Here is a 21,125-nt window from a genome sequence, read left to right as displayed (position 1 = left end):
ACGCTCGGAACTAAATCTAAATTCCTACGAATAGTGTCCCATGAAAGGGGAAAGGTCCCACACGTACCTATATACATAGATTTTACAACAAAAAAAATAGTTGGTCCGCGAATGAAACGCTTTTTTGCGCTCTCTACACCCTGCCGCGTAAGTGTAAACACACCTAATGTTCCTTATTTTTTAAAATTTTCCCAATAATCAGTTCCTAGTTATTTTTCCAATTAGCGTCTATAATCAGCTATGTTTCTCTGCTGATTTATTCGCGGATAAAAATTAAAGTCTTTTAAATTAATTAAATTTTAAAAAGTCGATTGAACTCAATCAATTAATTGATTAAAATGGATTAATTCACATTGTAAATTGGAATTTATGATGGCAGTGGCAGTTGTCCGAGTGGCATCGCTTCATAAAACGACGTCATCTTATTTTAAAATGATTTTTCCCCAAAAGGAAATGTCCGTTTATACTTGACATGTTCATATTTGATCTACGCTTGCTGCTTTCCACATGTTTATACTTGTTAGGTTCACCCCTTTCATCTGGTTTTCTTCTCCTCTTCAATCTAGTAGACCTACGCAACACAAAATGTACGTATTGATTGATCGCACCGGGTTGTTCATATATCTGTCATATACATGTTTACTTGATCTCAACATTTTTCTTAAAGTATTTTCTTAAAGTCTTAAAGTGCTTAATGTTTCATCAAGCGTTATTACACTTGTGTATTATTAATGCTTCAATTTAATTACTAGTTATTTGTCAATAAAACCTTGTATAATTATTCGATTCATGTTGTGGGCGGAGTTCATCCACCGATTTAATTCGTGGTCTTTTGATCAATAGTTGAACTGAGCTGAATTTATTCTAAGTAAAGCTGCTTCACTCACAGATTTAGCATTTTTCTTAAAATCCAAGACTTATGACACAAAATGAGTGAGTTTTTGCTGCTTACCAGTTTTACCAGAGGTAAACATGGTGGTAAATACAGTAACCTGACCTTTACAAATATGTTGGCAAAGTAATGTGGGAACACAATTTAAAAAATATCGCGTGCGCCAGTCCGTCGTCGCACGTGTCTGTCCACGATGAACCTACCGTATCCCACTGCGAAGCGGAACAATATTTCCCTTGTTGGGCATGTAATTAGCAGCCACTCACCTTGTGGCTCAAATAAAAATTTTTATTTAACTCTTCACTTCAGCTCAGAAGAAAAATGATCATTTGATTGACTGTGTACAAATATTGATTGATCAGAGTTCTAAAACAGCATCTCGGCTTGAGAACATTTTTATCGACAACATGCATGAACTTTTAAAGCGAATTGTTCTTCTGCTCCACCTATTCCTGCTGATTTCACTAGTGAATAGTCGCCGAATCGATAATTGTCCACATGTGCCTGAATCAGGGAAAAGATCAGGAATTCACACTTGAACATCCATCAAAGGTTCCTTTGGTGCGTAGAACATGAAGAACGATGAGGACTTAGGCGTTCAAAATGTGACTGTTTTTATTTTAAAGGTTATAAATTTGTTGGTAGCACAAATCAACGCGGTAAAATATTGCGCGCGTCGTTCCGTTTTTGCCCGTGTCCGCCTACAATGAGTATACCGTACGCTGTCGCGTCGCGGCACACAACCATATTCTTTCGTATGTTGCATCTGGCTTCAAAACTATCCACCTACAGCATCACAACAATACGCACGGGACGAGCAAGAAGTCGAAAGCACAGGAGCTTGGTACGTAACGGCTTACGCAATATGGCACACCAAATCTTATTTTCTTCCAAGCTACTGGTGGATCGAAAATTTGTGTAGACACTACTGAGGCATTTTTGCTGTGTTGAAGCTCATCTACAATAATTACGGGACCTTCCCGCCCAGTGATTTTCACACAGCGAAAAAGCGGCATTCATCCTAGCCAACTCTAAACCAATCTTTAATCTTAATTCATTTAGGGACGTAGGTTACTTTATATTTTTGAACAACACTTATTCGCTGGAAATTTCTGTTCTTTACCGTCTGCATGTACATACAGGTAGTTCTACAGTATCCCACGGATTTACCTGATATGCTCCAATTTGCGTGAATGATGGTGGACAGTTGCCTAACGCTAGGATACAGTATCCTTTGTCATTCACAAGCCATCCTGAAACATTTCTCTTTCTGGATTATGAGGTGACAAAGCATTAATTTTTAGAAAAAGATAGAAGCAAGATAGATTCTGACCGGGTAAGCCAGGCAGGCCGTCCTTTCCGGTTTCCCCTTTCTGGCCAGGAAGTCCAGGTATGCCCTTAACGTCAATTTTCAATGATTGCTTATGAAATCCTTGCTTAAATCCAAAAAATACATTAAATTACAGGATTTATTAATTCCTTAACTATAAAATATAAAGTAATATAAAAATAATAAATATAATGTCAAATAATATAAAAATAATATAACAAATAATATAAAAATAATATGTATATAGCATAAATAATATGTATAGTGCAATGTAAAAAATGTAAGTGAAATATGTAATAAAAATTGTAAATAAATAAGCATAGAATAATATAATATGAAATAAATATAGAGTGTAAAATATTAATTATAAAATATCTATAGCAGCAGATTTTGATCAAATCAACCCACTTCAGGTCCCCTAGGTCCAGGTAGCCCGACCTTTCCTGGTGGTCCTATTGGTCCCATCATACCTTGCGGTCCAGGAGCTCCAGGCAGTCCACGTTCACCTATAGGTCCTGGAGAACCTGGGACACCAGCTATACCGCTTTCACCTTTTTTCCCAGGGAATCCAGGTGATCCTGAAATTCCAAAGAATGACCCCGGCGGTTAGAAGCACGCACGGAAATCACATTCTTCCTCACCTGGACGTCCATTCAGTCCGTCATCTCCTTTCACGCCGGGCCATCCTGGTGGTCCTGGCTGACCGTTAGTGCCAGGCACACCTTCAGATCCTTTCTCGCCTTTCACTCCCGGAAGTCCAGTGGACCCGGGTTCGCCAACCTTTGGTAAATCGATAATCGACCAGTAGGAAACAGGATAGTATCGAAAACAGGATAAAATTACCTTTCCAGGAATACCAGTGTCACCTTTCATGCCCGGTGTACCAGCAGCGCCAACTTCTCCTTTTTGACCAGGATAACCCTAAACTAATATCAACCAAGCGTTAGCTATAGGAGATCAAACGGCTATCTACAATCTTCGTCTCATTTGTAAGTCCACGTTTGACCTACCGTGCTTCCCTTGTCACCTTTCATGCCGGTGGGTCCCACAGGGCCAACATCACCTTTAACTCCAGGAATACCTTGCATACCATCCTTCCCGGGTTTTCCTGATATTTAATTGACATCACTTATGACATTAATGTTCTAATTGACCTTACTGCTCACCATCGATCCCTGTGTCACCTTTTTCGCCTTTTGCACCCGGAAATCCTGGTGATCCATTAATTCCCGGTGGTCCCGGGCGTCCAAGATCACTAACTCGTGCGTTCAGATTTTTCACATGCTAAAATAAATCAATTTTCCTTTCAAATCAAGAGTAGATTATTGATTTTTAGCGGACCGATACACTCACTTCGAGTAGCATTTCCAACTCGGTGGCATGTTTGTTCAGTTCATTCTGGATCGCGATCACTGCCGCCGTATCAAGCGTTGCCGCCCATAGTGGTCGTACTGCTACTAGTAGCAGTACGATCCACATATTGACCTACTGATCGATCAATAAAAGAGGACTGAAAATTTTTTCAGAACTATTCCGGAAATACTAGGCACTGACAGATATTACGAGCCAGAAAAATCGAAATGGATCTTTCAGAGTCTTTATTCAACCCGTCTACACACAGCGATAAACGTGTTCAACCACGCGACCGCGACGCTACCGCGACGCGCACTGCTCAGGTGCCTGTTTAACGGTGCCGATCGATAGCTCTGTTTCATTTTACACGTAGGGAGACGCAATGCCTATCAACGCGTCGGGTCAATCCGGTTGAACGCGTTCGATGGCGATTTGATTACATATGTAGGTAGTTAGAATCCAATGCGAAAGCGGTGCGAGCGTCAACGTATTAATTTGTTCGCAAAGCGTCTTTTTCCTGCAGGATCTCCTCGAAAAGCACACATTTTAATGAGTTCATTGCCTGCATAACGGTGAGCACGGTAAGAGAAAAACAGAAAAAGAAAAAAAAAAGAAAAATTCAAATATCATGCATTTTCAACAATGAAGAGACACTACATCTTACTCAATTGTAAAAGAACAACTATAAACACTTATTGAAAAGTCCCGTGAAACAAAGTTGAGATCAGTTAATGTTTTCAGAAGAAAAAAAATTAGGAAAATTTCAAGGAAGAATTCCACTCAAGGATCAAAAATTCAAGCTCATCTTTCAACCTTCAACATATTATGTTCGGTCCATTTTTGAAACGTACGAAACTTTCACTTTACTTTAATTCAATTTATTTTTTTAATTTTTATCCGGGTTTAACTATCTGATTACCTTCTTCCAACAACCGTGGTGATCTCATAAATTTGATCTACTCTAGAAATATCTGTGGATTTGATACACCATCATATTGCACATCTAAAACAAATGGTGGCAGCTTTTCGATGATTCTCAGAAACTTTCGATCCGAAGAAAAAACGTTGGCCCAAGTGATTGATCAAATGACTAGAAAACCTCAGGCTCATTCAATCAATTTAATTTGAAGACAAGAAAAGATTAAAAAATAAAAATAAAACTCAAGGTCTCCTTTAGTTTTTTTTTCTACTTCTCAAGCCAAGTGGACATTTATCAGAATGGAAAACGAGTACTATTGCGCGTTCGGTTCTTCTTCCAGAAAATGCCACAAAGAAAGAAAATCTCTCACAATTCTGAACGAAATAAAAGGCAACAGAGAACAGTGAACGACTATTGGGCAGAAAATCGTTCCGTTTGCATTTAATTTTCAAATGTAAGTCCTGATTTCTTGTTTTGTTTTTTTTTGTTCATAATAATAATAATAACGGTAACAGAATCATCGCTACTGGTTGCAGAAATATTTCTGTAGCCAAAAAAGGGACAGTCAAAAACAACAAACAAAAATTAAGGCAAAAATTAAATTAAAAACTTGGAAATAGAGGGAAAAATGAGGTAAAAATAATTGTAAGCATCAAATTTACAAGTCTCAGTTGATTTTTTCAATTACTATGAAAAATACAGAAAATTTCTTGACCACACCTATTTCTTTCTCGTGGGTAAAGCGCTGCGATATGTAGATCACTGTAAGTCGTTGTTTGTTAGCCGCTGTTATGCATATACATATTGAAAAATGCAAAAAAATATTTTTGAAAAAAAGTATTCTAAAAATATTCAATTAAAATAAAGGACAGGTTCATTTCCACAACAACCAGTCTGCCGAAAATTTGCCAAAAAAAAACCTCAAACCCTCCAGGAGAAAAATTAGTAGGGTATTGAAAAAAAATTAGCTGCTAAATTTCCATAAACGCAGCTAAATTCTGAAAAAAGGAACTGAATACTGACAGGAATTCAAAATCTTCGTAAAGGAAAAGAAAAAAGTTTTTTGCTCGTATTTAACACTCATTTAAATAGGATTTGTAATAGAATTAGCCGGTAGAAAAATCTTTCAATTTGTGAAGGTAGAATTTCGAGAGTGACGCCAAAAGGTCGCAATTGCACCAAAAACCACCAAAATAACACGGGTTGTGAAAGTATCCCAGGATAAACTGAGTTCAAACGATAGAAATTAGAATGCCATGAATACTTGGGAGGGCGCACACTGATTCTCTCGTTGATACACGGTGTAAACGGGGCTCGCAGTTGAAGCGGCCAGCCATTTATCTTTCGGAAACACATGCCCGACGATCGCTCATCACTCACACCGTATGTGTTGTTTCAACGACGCATCCGCACGTGCACGTAAGCGTACCACCGCATAGTTATCGAAAAGAGCAGGTCACAAAATTGACAACGCTCAACTCACTTTACCGAAGAGATAGATCACGAGCATGAGCGTCAATTCACCCTAATAATCCAGAAAAAGGTGTGTGAAACAGCCTTGGTTGCTCCCATTTTTCCAACGATGCAACTTACTACAGACACTAGAGTGCGGGCATTTCGCAACACGTCCACGATTGTTCGAGCGGGGCAGCTTGACTGCGGCTTGTTTGAGTTATATTGGTTGAATCGCGGACCTTGGACCACGATGGAATTGCCCGAGTTCTATCGCGTGATAAGCTATGTCGTAGGGATGACGGGATCACATAAGGCTGTTACAGACGGCTTTTTTCTGATTTGCTAAGGGGAATTGAACTTGATCACCTTCGCAGTCATGAGCTAGGCCCTTAGCCCTATGTATTCGTGTATAGATCAAAACTTCTCAATTCCGTGATACGCTGCCTCCAACAGATTGGCTACAGTACGATCTGTAGTGGATGAAAGATTCTATCGTACGAACCCGAAATTGTAGCTTGCAGAACTTTGGAGGCGTTTTGGATAAACGCTGAAAGTCCAAAAATGAATAGAAAGGAAGAATGAATAGCCGTGACCAATGAGCTGGCTCTGTATCAAGACCTTTGCGGGTTTTGATCTACGGGGTCATATGAGGGTCGCATCCTAATTAGTATTAAAGGAGCGACTTTATCACGCGGAGGTCCGCTAATATCACGGCAACGCGGCTACCTAGGTAGGCACAACGTTTTGGACTCTCTTGGTTTCTGGTTTTGGATGTAGTATTTTGTGGAATGACGGATGACTTGTTCTGGATGAGGCATTTGAGAGGATATATCACAAAAAAAATCTGACTTTCCAGGCTCTGAAGGCGACGACGCCGAAACGTTAGCCGTAGTAAAGTTTGCTAACAAACAACAGTCTAAACAGCTTTCTCTCCACGTAATCAAGCTCCTCCATCACCGTCGACGGGGCTGACCACGTCTCCGATCCGTACAACATGATAGGACGAATTCCGGATAGGTAGACTTGCAGCTTGACTGCGTTCACGATGGGGTCGACAAGAGGCACTTGATAAATGAGTTGAATGCCGAATTAGCTTTAGTGAAGGGCCAAATTAGCTTTAGCGAAGCTTTTGACGAATATCTCTCCCTTCCCCTCGTAGCTGCCATTGTTTTTCAGCATACAGCCCAAATAACAGAACTCATCCACGAGTTCGATAGGTTGTGCTACTGCTGACTCAACGACAAGTTGGAGAGGTTCTGGAGTTCTGTTATTCCATTCAGAAGGGTTTTTGGAGTTTTTTTTTCCATTCAAGAGAGGCTTTTTATTTAAAATAAAACCTATGGAAAAGTAGTTAAATCAGAATGAATGAGCAGGACGGAGGTTTTTTAACCATGCACTGTCTAGCAAGAGAGCCCAGTGGACCTTTTAGAATTTGTGCTGACTTTAAAATAACATACCTTAAAATTCCAGGAAAAAAAGAAAACAGTTGGATTAGAAAGACACCGCAATTCAAACCAGCTTTATCAAGATAGACTCTAGGAAAACAATACAATCAATAAACACGTCTCATTTCTTTCCAAGCAACTATCGTGGTCGGAATGCTACAATTCCTCCTGCGGAAGCAAGTTTTGAAAATAATCTTGTTTATTTTTAGTGTGAACCCACTCCTGGAACTATGGGATCTGACGAACAGGAACCGGTACGCAAATGCAATCGCTTATCTTCGATAGAGACTTCACAGCGCGATGCTATAACGGAGACTGTCGCTGAATATATAAGCAAGAAAAGTTCCCGTGGACAATCTCGGGTAAGTCACCTCGAAAGTAACGTGATAGTACCTAAACTAACTCCAGTCTGGAGCGTACAGAGGTCCCATCGCCCTAATTTGAATGTAACTGCTTGTGCATTGCACGAGTGTACACCTCATTTTATTCTAATTGAATGATCATCCCATTCCGATTGTGGTTTGTATTCAGCACGTGTTCATCACGTGCAAATCACGTGTCATACACGTGGCATAGTGCAATAGTTGAGGAAAAAGGCTCGTAAGCGCTATAGATGTAACTGCGCATATAAATTCTTCAATCAGACGGCGTCAATGAGAATTTAACTCGGTGAAGGGCAGAGAAACGAAGTCTATGCGTGGACTGGAGAAAGCTCTTGTGTTGCGGCGGACGCATCGTGGCGGATGCGTCGCGGTGTGGCGGTTGTAGAATTTTGGCGCCGACTCTAGACGTGATAAACGTTGATATGCAATAAATGCCAAAACAATGAAAGTGTATTTGGTTTAGAATGATAACGAAAATATTTTTTCATGAAGTAAAAATGTAATAATTCATTGAACTTTATTCTAGCTCTACGCTGAACATGATGCTCTAACGAGAAAAGAAAAACACATTTGGAAGTACAATAGGAATGTAGAGGTAAGCTAGTTACCCAGTTATAGAATGTGGATTTAATCGATCAAGTACCTTCTTGGTTAACGAAGAGTGTCCGTATATCCTTCATGAAAACACAAATACATATAATACATAGAGTACAGTATCCGAAGACCGAACAACGGGCTCGACTATAACCGCCAAGACCTATGTTTACTTGCACAACCGCGATACGCGTTCCATTAGGGTAGAGAGGAGCGGACGTCAAACAGGCGATTCCACGAACTGCGTCGTATGCGTCGCGGTCATCCGAGTAAACATTATTCCCGGCGAATACAGGTAGTATTTGATTGCGAATTTTCTAGAAGAACCGCAGTTCTACCACCGTTTGCTACAATGAAGGTGCTGTTGAATTAACAACAGGTAACAAGAAGGAAGAAAAGCTAGATAAGGACAACACGTATATCAATGCCAACCATCTTCATTCTCCTTATGGGAATTTTATTCTAGCTCAGGTATGGAACATTCTTACCGGTTTCTGACTACAGTTTCCATCTAGGTGCGCAAGAACACTAACTCAAGGCTGTTGAAGTCAGCGCCCAAAAACATCCAGTCGGATTACACAAGAAAAGAACACGTGATCGCACGTGCGGAAATGCGAAGGAAGGATTCAGTTATGAATTCGGGGCTGTCGTGCTGTGTCCTATTATGCCTCGTACGAATGCGCAGTAAAGGTCTTCGTCAGTGGGACCTTGAATTAGCTCCGCCCACATGTGGGCCTCAGCTCGTGGGCGGAGCCAACCAGAGGTCCCACCAGCGAGCAGCTGCGAACTGCGTCGCTTCAAGCGCAACCTCGACCCTAATGCACCAAAACACACACTAAATGATGTCGTTTTGACAGTGTCCTATCGTTAATGTTGATTTTTATGGCCTTCGCCAAAATTTTTTCCCTGATTCAAGGTTGAGGGATGGCGGGTGTGTGAGGTAACAAAAAAATGTGTACTGGGGTACGCACTTCTTGATCACTAACACAAAACATGATGTTCATATGCCGAATGGTCCATGTTTAGGCACCTATGGCAAACACTCTCATCGATTGGTATCGAATGATTTGGCAGTTAAAGATCGCCGTTGTGGTGTGTCTTGTCGATCCAGAGGACAGAGCTCAATGTGAGCCATATTTTAAGCCGTATCAAAATCGAACTTTTAAGGTGCGACAAAGCCATTAATTTGCTTTTCTTTCTTCCTTTCTTTTTCTTCTAGAGCTAATTTTTTCTCTTGAACTATTCAGATTAAAAATCGATTTGCTGTTCGTACGATTTCGATTCGAGAAGAGGATGCCGGTATAACAAATTATCAACTAAAATTGACAAACAAACTGTCATTGGAGAAAAATCGTACTCTTTACGTGATTGCAATGCCTACACAGGCAAGTTACGATAAATATTAGATCATTCTGGCAAAAACGTAACGATCGGTACTTTTTGCCCTGATCATGACTCTTTCATTTTCGAAAGAGAAGACATCGAAAGTTTCCCAGAAACATAAGGGAAATATTATGAATAGTGAGAAAATGTTCATTTCAAATCAAGGGAATTCATTTATCTTAATTTTCGAAGGTGTAATATTAGGTCGTTCCAGAAAAAGTTATAGGGTAATGATTTTTCATCATGGACAAGACAAATTTTTCAAGAATTTTTGGAAGAGCAGACATTGAAAATACTCTAGAAAAATGAAAACTTTCTACAAAACCGGAAAAAGATGACACCTAGGATTAAAATTTCATTCATCATTATTTTCAGTAACAACGTAAATACAACAAACAGTCACTACTTTCATTTATTTATTTATTCATTCATTCACAAACACTAAATGTGCACCAGAAAGAAGAGGAAAAGACTATGAGAATCGAAAAAGTGGAAAGAGCAGTACTGACCATGAGTTTGTTTGGGGAAAACAGGTCGTTCTCCTCTTACAAAGGATGAAACGGTCTCTTGTGAGATCTGTTTCCCAGTAGAAAAAACACTCCGTATCAGTTGATCTCAACCAGAGCTACTAAGTAAACCCATTACAACTAATCCGTATGGGACTGTTAAGTCATCTGTGTCGCAGATTCCACGCGACTCGCAAGGTTCCATAGCTCTCCTCTGTTTCGCGCGCTCTACCCTCCGCCCACTTTTGCCTCGATAAAATGAGCCGTTCCGTGTCTCGAAATTCATTCCATCAATGTGTCAACTGGCAAGCGATAACCGAAACGGACTCGAGGAGCAGATGCGATCGATCAGGAACAACCGCGCAACTTTCGAGCAATAACATGACCCAAAAGGAGGAGGAGGAGCTGCAACGAGCTGGAGGAAACCGGCATCTAGACTGTTTGGCGAAGCAGAGCACATGTTGTAAATTTGTACTTCCCGGGCCCGTAGTGAGCAGCTGATTAGGCCCCGCTCTTTTCACATTATATTGTTCTGTATATATGTAGTTTGCGATGACGGCAGGGTAGATCCTCAGAGCCTGTATCTACTTGAGCCATAGAGGGGTGGCGAGGCAGTTCATGTGCATGTGGCAAATATACATGTGTGTTGCTAGGGGCTCGAAGACCCCGGCCGCGAGCGCCCGCAGGGCCGCAGGCTGTGGTACCATACAGGCGTCAGAAAACAATGTACGAGCCGGCGTGAGGCCAGAGTAAGTGTAGAGTACAGAGGGGTATGGCGGTAGCCTCAGGGCCTCCAAGAAAATGTACCCGCGGAGTATGGCGTGGATCATCGATGCGGATTCAAGCCCGGCTGGCTTGCACTACCTCGTGCGGATCAACTCTACCCCCGACGATCCGCATCAACCACTTGCCATGTTGCTAGAGTCCCAGTGCCAATTCCTTACTGGACCCAGACATCAATGAGCCTCCGGAACTGGACCTGGGAAGCTAGCACCTTGGAACGCGACAGTCTGGGACGACTCTGGACGGACGGTAGCGGAACGTCCGACAAGAAGGTTCACCAAAATTTTTCATCCTTAAACAATTATTTATCGCATATAAATAGAAAGGTCTTAGTGTTGGAAAAAATTTATTTTGGATCCGTTCGTCGTAGTTATATTATGATTATCATGAGTAATTTTTCAAACTAACATCACCTTATCCCCGCGTCATTAATATTCCTTCACTACATCAAATTTAGGTGAACACACCAGTTCATCCACGAAAACAACTAAATCTGATTGCAGAAGTTTCAGCGACGGAGACGGTACCATTTACATTTTTCTATAGTCAGGTCAAAGCGGCCTGATTTATGGCGCAATTGCGTAAACGGTTGCGCTTGAAGTGACACGGATGGGACCTTCGCTTAGGGCCCACTGCTTACGCAGTTGCGACGTAAGTCAGATTTTTTGGTAGATTTTCCTACTCGTGCTAGGATAGGTACAGTTTATACGATACAATCATAAAGTATCTAAATATAAAACAATAATTTAAATAATTCAAATATGTATAATTAAACCTTTTTTCTTTCATCAGGCAGCGTCCAATGGAGAAGAAACGGAAATTCCACCAATATTGGTGCATGGCTGCAATGGTGTTGGTCGTACAGCTGCTTTTATTGCTACTTTTATGTTGTGTAGATCGGTATGCTACACAACTATACAGTACACCAACTAAATTGTAACTCAACAACGTTCTACTGTACTCGCTGTACTGAGGGAACAAATAACTGTCAAGGGGATTTTTTAGGGGATCAAAAACTGCTGAACAAAAACAAAACCCTACAAACAATTTTGTGTATAAAGCAGAAAGACTCAGAATCTCATCTCGGGTACATTCACGTCAAAACTGATTTATGTGGTGCAATTGCGTATACAGTTGTGTTCGCGGTAAGACCTTAGCCAAGTCCAATCGTCCGCGGGAATTTAGTTTTATTCTCATCGCGCCATTTCGAGCGCAACCCCCTACACAAGAGCAACTTACCCAGCAAGTGGTTTCGGTGCACGTGTACATCCAGTGAAGAGACTTCAACGCTTACCTGAGCGGTAGAAGTTAAGGGGAAATTCAAATCGAAAAACCTAATTTAGCTGGCCATGCGTATAGCCTTCATCGTACGTCAATAGTATAAACATTACAGAACCAATATAGTATAAACACCACAAAACCAATAAAATGCAACGATGAGGCTTGGTGAGAAGAGATGAGAAGAGATATTGTTCTTAGTAAACCACGCAAGGCCTTCAAAAGGAAAACAAAGTGACCAGTCTCACCAACTAGCGGCATTGGTGAACCACCGCGTTCTCAAAGATTGTCACCAAGGCGAATGAGATCTACGCACAGTGCGGTATCCCTAAGTACTGATGTCTGGACAACGTTAAGGAATTGCATGTGAATCTTATATCTCACAAAGTGTTACGAACGGCAAGAAGTCATTGGTGATTTGATAAGCACTAATTTTTATTATTATTCAAAAATAACAAATTACAATAATATAATAACAAGACAATAAAATAACAAAAATGACTGCTTATCAATTACCAATGACTTCTTGCCGTTCGTAACACTATGTAAGCTATCAGAATTGCCCCACATGCAATTCTTTAACGTTATCCAGACATCAATACTCAAAGCTACTACAAATTGGGTAGATCTCAATCGCATTGGTTTTTAAGAACGCGGTGGTTCACCAGCCCCGCCAGTCGGTGAGACTGGTCAGTTTGTTTTCCTTTTGAATGTCTTGCGTGGTGTACTTAGAGCAATATCGAGGCTTGGCGAGAAGAGAGGAGTTTGATGGGATATGCATGGCATCAAAGAGCTCGAACCATTTTCAGGCCTTTGATAAAGACCAGTTTGTCAGAAAGTCAGGGCAATAACAAAGTTTCACCAAAACCTCGTTCGCATAACAAGAAAAGATAAATACACTTCCAAATGTTGAGGTTTCGAAAAAAAAAAGGAAAGACTTGAGGATTAATTTCATGGATCTTCACGTCGTTCGAGTGACCAGACGAAAATGACATAGATCATGATCAGCAGGCAGGAGTTCTATACTCACATCCTATCAAAACATTAGGTTGTTCGGAAAGTCTTGGACCAAATTTTTCTAGAATGACTTTATTTAACCCCTTAACGACAGCGAAGCTCAACGGTGAACCGCGTTTTTTTTTTTGCTGCACGGAAAAATGCGGCTCACCGTCGAGCCGCACACTTCTCGACAGTTACTTTTCATGAGTTCCTAGATTTCTTTTGCTTTTGTGTGCTTGATGTTTTATTATCTTCGAATACAATACAAATATAAGTCGTGAAAGTCGCTGACAAAGTTCCACGCATCAGATACGAAAAAGCTCCTACAAACTCCGACTCATTCCGATCCAATAAACATTAACGTGTGATCAAATGTAGATGAAATTGCATTGTATAAACTACCCCGACACAGGAAGAATCATTTCAGCTGCAAAAATTTGGTGAAATGTCTCCAGTTGAAGTATGGGTACGACTTAATCATGCTCGACATAATGCAGCTAAGGAACGTATATACTTCCTCTCATCGATTGAATGCGCATTACTCTACGCAGTCGATATAGGCCTAATCGCAGCATCTAATCCACAACTTATGCAAGTAAATAAGGTAGGTAATGAGGTTACATTACATTAATACTCTATCGATGCCAATTGTGGTACTCTGCAGATGTTCCGATCCAGTTATGAAGAAGAGAGAAGACTGAGATTGATTTCGAGTGGTTCGAGCTAGTAAGGATAGCTCTTCTCAAAAGTTTCCAAGATGAATTCAAAGACTTTACGCTCAAACTACAAATAAACTGGAAAAATATTGGTCCATTGTGTTAACGTCCTTTAAAAATTGCCATGATTTCGACCACAGCAAAGGTTAGAACTATTAGACGGCTCACACTGCTACTGTAAATTCTTTCGTTCAAATTTTAAAAGCATGAATTTTACTACATTTTCTTCTGCAACAAACTTCTAGGTAACAAAATGTTCATCTTCTTACATAGCCCAACAAATAACATAAGCAGGGCAGTAAAAACAATACATACGGAAATCCAATCGGAGAAAAGTTGATGTGCTTCTCAATCACAAGAAGAACAAAAAAAAACGAGTAAAATAATGGAATAAAGAAGTTGGTTGAGACCATATGAGGTAATTACCAGAATTAAACGCAGATTGTTCGTTTGTTTTTTGGTTTCCGCATACAATAAACAGCGGAAGCACCCAGTGACCGCAACAAATGAAGAAATTTTGAGAAAAAAAAAGAGTTAACTTCAGATGTTAAGGGCAATGACAACAAATGCTACGAATGATACTTGAGGATCTACTTCATAGGAGAGGGTAGAAACACAAGCCTGAGGCCAACATTAAAATTTGACTAGCGGCTGATCACGAAGTGGAGAAGCTGCCATCCTCCTAAATTTATTGTGCAATTTATTCTCAACAATCTCAATTGTTTTTCTGCTCAGATTAGAGCAGTATAACAGGCTACTACGTCAGGCTCAATTCCTTTCCACTTTCCATTTTATCAGATCGCAATAAATCATTGGGAGTGTGAAATAGAATAACTACCGTGTTGTGAATTTTGCGTTTTTATTATATTTATATACATATTCAGGAGAACATGTGTAACGATTTCCAACCACCTCACAGCACAAAAATTTGCAAAAATCGGTTTAGGGGATTTGTAGAGCATATCACTACCAGAAAGATAACTTTTTTTTTTAACTCGGAGAGCACTACTCTCTCGCCTTTCTTTAAAGATATTTGAGCAAAGCTCATCTGGACTAGTCTTTTTTTATCAAGCAATGAATCACAATGTCTGACCCGGTCCTGTAATACTAGCCTTGAAAGGTAGGAATTTCGCGGTGAGCTGACAATCTGCTAGTGTTATAAAACTGGTCTCTATGATATAAACTGGATTTTGCAATGGGTCCTATGATTATAACTTTCAGTTATTTAGAATGCTAATGAGCTATTAAGAAAATGAACAATTCTGTCGAAAGAAAAATGAAATAAAGAAGAAATTCTTACCCAGTGCAGCGCAAAGACAAAAGCTTTGATCTGGTTGTGAAACTCGCCACGCTTCTCATCTTTAACGTTGTTATACATCTCGGACAGTTCCGTCATGATTTCTTCCTAAACATTTATATGCGACACTGTTTAAATGTTCAAGAACTTGCATAAATTACCATATTTGTAACCAATGGCCAACTCTCTGGGACAGGAAGCGGCAGTGTGAATTTTCCAGTATGCGCAACGCTCACGTCGCTCCTGAAATACGAAAAAAAAAGTTAAGCTAAACAAATTCCTCCCGGAAAGCGAAGACGATCGGCACATTTTTGCCCTTCAAAAGAAAATTCTTACTTCACTAACTTACCATTTTCCTACTTCCTCAACCTTCTCGCTCTTCCTAGGTCTACCTCGGCGTCTCTTTTCAGTCATAACGATGCTGAAACAAAAAATAAAGTAGGTAGAATACATTCGGTATACCGTTAAATGAAATCTTGAAGAGATCACCTGGATTCGTTCCTGTGTGAAGTTTCTGAGGAAGAATTGCTTGTTTTCTCATGCCCGTTCTCTTTTTCCCTAGAATACTTTTATATATCAATGAAATTACGTCTACAGTAGATTCAAAAAGCACCAACTATCAGTAAGTAAAATATTGAAAGTGGATTCAAATGAAAGGTTATGAAGCATAGAAGGCTTACATAGCTCGATTCTTTGGCGGTCTACCTCTTTTCTTTGGCGTATGAGGCTTGGTCGAATGTGTGCTGAATTGTTTTTCATACGAAATCAATCACTTATCAAATAAGCAACCAAATAATAATCAATAAGAAGAAGGGAAAGTAAACGTTGTTCTACACCATCAACATTATCTGAACCAAGAAACAAGCAGGATCAACTGAACTTTTTAATTTTTTTTTTCAATAAAAAGCAGAATGGGCGAATCTCACAAAAAAAGATCCCTTTATTAATCGTTATTCCGAAATTAGTTATTAATACACTGTATAATAAGTGTAAACCTTACTTTTCGGTTGATTTATGAGCCTTTGGAGGCCTTCCACGTCCACGTTTTCCACTAAAATACTTTTCTTAGATAAAAGTACTAGGTTTGAACATTAAATACAAATTCAGCTATACGTAGCAGGTAAACAATAACCACTAGTTGTTTCATTTATAGGGTTTTGAAAAAGTCCAGCCAAAAAAGAAAAAGTCCTTTATGCTAAACTCTATGAGTTTCAAAATTTAGAAGTTTTAGTTGTGTAGCGCTACAATTAGCTGACCTAGTACTTGAAATACTGTTGCAAACCTTGGAGTTGTGGATGTTGTTTTCGGCGGCGACTTTGGTGATTTTTTGATTGCAGTATCGTCATCATCGTCGTCATCGTCATCATCATCATCATCACTACCTTCCGATGCACTGAAATTCTAGTTTGAGAGGGAGAGAGATTCCAACCAATAGTCGACGGGTTTATCACTAAATGCATCAACCGTCGCAACTCAGCCTCTCCAAAAAACATGACAAATATGGCGTCCTACTCAGAATATTCCGCGTACGAGTAAGCCGATGGTCGACTGCGTTTCTCCGATGATGGCGATAGAGGAGGACTTGCACCATCGCTAAGCATTTCTCTACTGGCTGCTATTGCAGCAAGTTCAGCATTTGACTTCCTACCGCGTTTCTTCGGAGCATGCGAAGCATCGATAGCGTTCTCTCCGTTCCTAAAAACATCAACTTATAGGAATTCCAGTCATCCAGTTTACTAAAGTACTACTCGTTCTCTCTAGGTCCCTGATAAGTGGACCTAACTGAAGTTTAGGTGATTTTTGGCATATTTTGTAAATTATAGATGTGCATTTTCAAAACCAGCATATACGTAGAAACTTCCAGAGCAATTTAGGACCGAAGAAGCTCGTAATACAATTTTTAAACATGCTGCTGGTGCAAAGAAAATCAAGAAAAACTTCCATATTACAAAATTACTACTCCATCAAACACAGTAAATGATTCTCGTTTTTGAGATACTGAATTATTCGCTCTAATAAACTCTTCGAATAACATTGTAGAATTATTTAGTTCTGCAGAATTAGTTAACTAAAATTGCTTAATTTTGAACTGATAATTAACAATAAACAATGATTTTGGACAGAAAGGTTTCCTCAAAAAGGCTCAAGAACGGGCGATGTCAGATTTTCGCGCTGTGAATTTATCAAAAAGGATATTTACACATTGAATTGTCAGTGATAGTAGTATCGAATTATCAGTTCACTCAAGAATTTTACGCAAAATATCTCAGATCCCCGTTGTAGGCGAGTGACGCGCAACCATCGTCCAAGCAGCAACCTATAATTCATGCTGTCTGGTTTCCGCGTGTTTCTAGCACGGCGACCGACCGCCATTGGCAGTTTATTGATTACTCTTCGACGTTCCTATTATTCAACATACAAAAGATACGGCAGAAGGAATGTTGGAGCTGCATTTCGCAAAAGCAAACTTTATAGAAGAAAATATAATGTTTATCAAAAGTATTTGAGTACATAAAAAGTCGAAAATCGACCGAATAATTTTCAATGGTCGTTTTGATCGTATTGTTACACAATCTCGATTTTAACTTCACCCAATTTTGTACAATCGTGGAATCCATCTTTCTAAAAAACCATCTATCACCTATATAGAGATGGAGTGCAATGAGATAACGTAGCTAATGATGTGTGAGATATCCTATGCCGATGGAGCAAAAATGAAATCTCGATTTTAACTTCACCCAATTTTGTACAATCGTGGGGAGTAGTAAATGGGAAATTTAAAAAAAAAAAACATAGGTGTGAAAATTTTCCTAACGTTCTTGGTTCGTTAACAATGGAAAAACTTTGTATATTGCAGAATTTTATTAAGAAAAACTTTCAAAATTCGCATACGTGGTAGAAATATGCTTATCCCATGGTAAACTTTTCCCATAAAATAAATGACTCAATTACGTCGATGAAAAATAAGTATGTGCAATTAGAGTGAAGGAAACTCCGGATCAATGAGAAATGGGAAGCAGCAGAAGGTCAATACAGTGTGGAACTAAATCCACAGCGACCATTAATTACTTACAGGGATCAAGACATTTGTTTACTCGTTCTACCGAGAAAGACACGATGTGGGCTATTGCTAATACCAAAAACCTAACTCTCGCCGAATATTCTTGATATAAATATGAAGTAGGTAACTAGTTTACTATTCTAAACTTCCAGGCCACAGTTACATCAATCAGGCAATTGTTTTAGAATTGATTTTTTAGAAAATGCAGAAATGCATTTTCGTTTGAATTTTTTCACAAAAAGGACAACTCACAGCGATTCTTGATCCCTCTTAGGAGGTCGTCCACGCTTCTTCAATGGTGGAGCAGGAATCTCGACATTTGGAATGCTAAACGACGTGTACGTCAAGTACTATGCACTCAAATTTCACCTCTCATACATGGCTCTGCAGTTTTGCTCGGATGAAATTGTAATACAAAAATATACGGAATCAGAACTATTTCTTTTCTTTACGAAACCTTTAAGAAGACGCTTTAAGAAGATGCAAATTCCTCTGAACTTTTTCACGAACAGCATTTCCTTTCAGATATTGAAATTCTTCCTTCTATGGAAAAATTAGTAATATATCCAATTATCTGTCTCTTTTCCGCCTCGGTATAAAAAATAGACCGAGGGCTGCACTTGAAACCCTTGTTCTCAACCTCCATAAGATCAAGGTATAGTTAAACTACTTGCAGAATGCAAATATTTCAGAAGACGAGACCGAAAAAAATCGGAAACCCAAGGGGGGAGTTGTGAAGACTTCAACAAAGACATTGATTAGAAAATTACAACTACTTTAGGGAATATTTAAAAAGTCCCCCATTTCAGAATATTTAAAGAGTTCCCCATTTTAATATTCCATTACATCACTTAACTCACCCATTTTCTTCTGCTTTCAAATTTTTTTTAGGCCAATGGAGACAAAAGGACAAGTAGGATACGCAAAGGTCACCTGAGAGAAGTCTCTCTGACAACTTATTAATTTAAAAAAAAATCTATTCCCGAAAAATTCGCAACCGTCAATTCGAGAACGTTTCTCAGAAATGTTCGCGGAGGTGGCGAAGAAATGTCATGAAAATATGAATGGCTGTGACGACTTCTATCCAAAAATATAATTCATTATATGCTACGATTTTAAAAGACCAAAAATATATCCTGAACGAAAGAAACATTGTTTTAGAACTGGATTTTTTTTTTTGAAAAGAAGTCAAAAGTCGTATATATAAATATATTTTCATTCAGGATGGATTCTTGGTGTCTTAAAATCGTCAACACATCATTTATATAATGTCGTTAATACGTTTAATTGGGATAAATAACAAAGAAAATAGTTCGACCATATTTGAGTTCGAATAATGAGAACTTTAAAAAAAGAAGAAAAAAAAACTAACTTTGTTTCATTCATTGTGTTTCCTTCCAAATCCATTTCTGATTGATGTTCTAGAACAAGAGGAAGTAGTTCTAAAGCACATATATTTCCCTTTGCACAAAAAAAGATTACAAGATGAGGAAGTACGAAAAAAACAACAACGAGAAGAAGAGAATCAATAAATGAGAATGAAGGCTGAAAGAAGAATCCAAAAATCCTAGCCGTCCAAATAACTTGGAGGATATCATATTGTATTTCCTGGAACCAGTGCGACCTTTATCTAAACTACAATCATAACCGCGACAACGCTGGACAACATAGCATCATTTTGAATCAATACGGGCGAAAAATTGACTCGGACGGGACGGCGGCGGATGCGGCGGCCCGCATGCTGTGAACGTTTGTGTGCGAGCGCGCGACGGCCCGCGCACAACTTATATGGCTCCTATAGAAGAGTTCAGTTACAGACGAGATCGCATATCCCACCTATACGCGTCCATGAACCAAGTGGTGATTATCGATCGAACACTGCCACGTCACACGGCTCGATCGATAGCCACGCTTGCCGGCTAAGACGCGCATAAGCGCTACGCGATCGCGTCGTCTGTGCACTTTACATGAGAGCCTTGCGCGAACGCTTTCCGTAGTATTGCGTGAAAATGACGCCTATTCACGGTCGAACTATAGGGACCGGGAGCAAAGTGTTGCGTTCCATTGTCGCGTGTCTGTGTAGCACATGACGGTTAGATATAACCTTAATATGTCAACAATAATGACATTAACAGATAAAATTGAGAAATTGAGGGAATTAAGATCCAAATGCTGCCCAGTGACGAAAAAACACGACCAGTAGCCGTTTGATTTGCGCAGCAAATTAAACGCCATACTGCACCATACAAGTACAAATAAATTAAACGGCTACCATACTGCACTATACATACAAATCTTTTTGGTTTGCCTGCACTTTAATGTGTATTATTAATTTCAATTATTGTTCGTTATTTTTTCATTTCGGAAAAAAGGAATCCCCGTGTGGTTTTAATTCCTTTTTTCTTGCATTTTTTTTGAAAGGAAAAAAGGGATTAAAAGTTTTGGAAGTTTTTTTCTATGTGTTCAACAGGTTACTTGCCTAAAAGAAAAGAGGCAACAAAAAAGAAAGAAAGAAAAAATATCCGAATGCGATTAAACTATTTTTCCTACGACAGAAGTTCTGGAACTATATTTAAAGTGAACAAGAGAGTTGGTTGGAAAGGAAAGGTACGTTCCTCCCGGATGGCGAATAACTGTAGCTGAAACAACGAATTGTAATGACATACATATCAGCGTAGTTCATAATATTATATATATATATATATATATATATATATATATATATATATGA

The 21,125-nt window shown here is 39.3% G+C and overlaps 3 protein-coding genes across 5 annotated transcripts; 1 reads left to right on the top strand and 2 right to left on the bottom strand.

The window, feature by feature from the left end:
- Positions 1–1,288: 1,288 nt before the first annotated feature.
- RB195_011917 (uncharacterized protein) lies at positions 1,289–3,701 on the bottom strand (the record flags this gene model as incomplete). The annotated part of the gene is made up of 9 exons (XM_064193540.1): positions 1,289–1,396; positions 2,063–2,145; positions 2,226–2,289; positions 2,631–2,800; positions 2,864–3,002; positions 3,066–3,143; positions 3,233–3,330; positions 3,389–3,506; positions 3,576–3,701. The coding sequence occupies 9 exons, from the start codon at positions 3,699–3,701 to the stop codon at positions 1,289–1,291; spliced, it is 984 nt and encodes a 327-aa protein (XP_064051123.1).
- A 101-nt stretch (positions 3,702–3,802) lies between these two features.
- Positions 3,803–14,047, top strand: RB195_011916 (uncharacterized protein; the record flags this gene model as incomplete). 2 transcript variants are annotated; one of them, XM_064193538.1, is made up of 10 exons in its annotated part: positions 3,803–3,898; positions 7,604–7,756; positions 8,304–8,372; positions 8,693–8,842; positions 9,398–9,538; positions 9,619–9,756; positions 11,501–11,566; positions 11,836–11,943; positions 13,748–13,924; positions 13,985–14,047. In XM_064193538.1, the coding sequence occupies 10 exons, from the start codon at positions 3,803–3,805 to the stop codon at positions 14,045–14,047; spliced, it is 1,161 nt and encodes a 386-aa protein (XP_064051121.1). The 2 variants fall into 2 exon arrangements, with proteins under 2 accessions (XP_064051121.1, XP_064051122.1); XM_064193539.1 differs by lacking the exon at positions 3,803–3,898 and having other exon boundaries at positions 7,625–7,756.
- A 644-nt stretch (positions 14,048–14,691) lies between these two features.
- On the bottom strand, positions 14,692–19,801 carry RB195_011915 (uncharacterized protein; the record flags this gene model as incomplete). Of its 2 annotated transcripts, none has more annotated exons than XM_064193536.1 (11): positions 14,692–14,718; positions 15,337–15,441; positions 15,495–15,576; positions 15,683–15,754; positions 15,823–15,891; positions 16,014–16,076; positions 16,334–16,384; positions 16,616–16,726; positions 16,846–17,028; positions 18,647–18,721; positions 19,767–19,801. In XM_064193536.1, the coding sequence occupies 11 exons, from the start codon at positions 19,799–19,801 to the stop codon at positions 14,692–14,694; spliced, it is 873 nt and encodes a 290-aa protein (XP_064051119.1). The 2 variants fall into 2 exon arrangements, with proteins under 2 accessions (XP_064051119.1, XP_064051120.1); XM_064193537.1 differs by having other exon boundaries at positions 16,864–17,028.
- Between the last annotated feature and the right edge of the window lie 1,324 nt (positions 19,802–21,125).

The sequence above is a fragment of the Necator americanus genome, chromosome III (genome assembly GCF_031761385.1).
Source record: "Necator americanus strain Aroian chromosome III, whole genome shotgun sequence".
Classification (NCBI taxonomy): Eukaryota; Metazoa; Nematoda; class Chromadorea; order Rhabditida; family Ancylostomatidae; genus Necator; species Necator americanus.
Note: the sequence above shows the minus strand (reverse complement) of the source record. Positions and strands in the feature narration are given on the sequence as shown.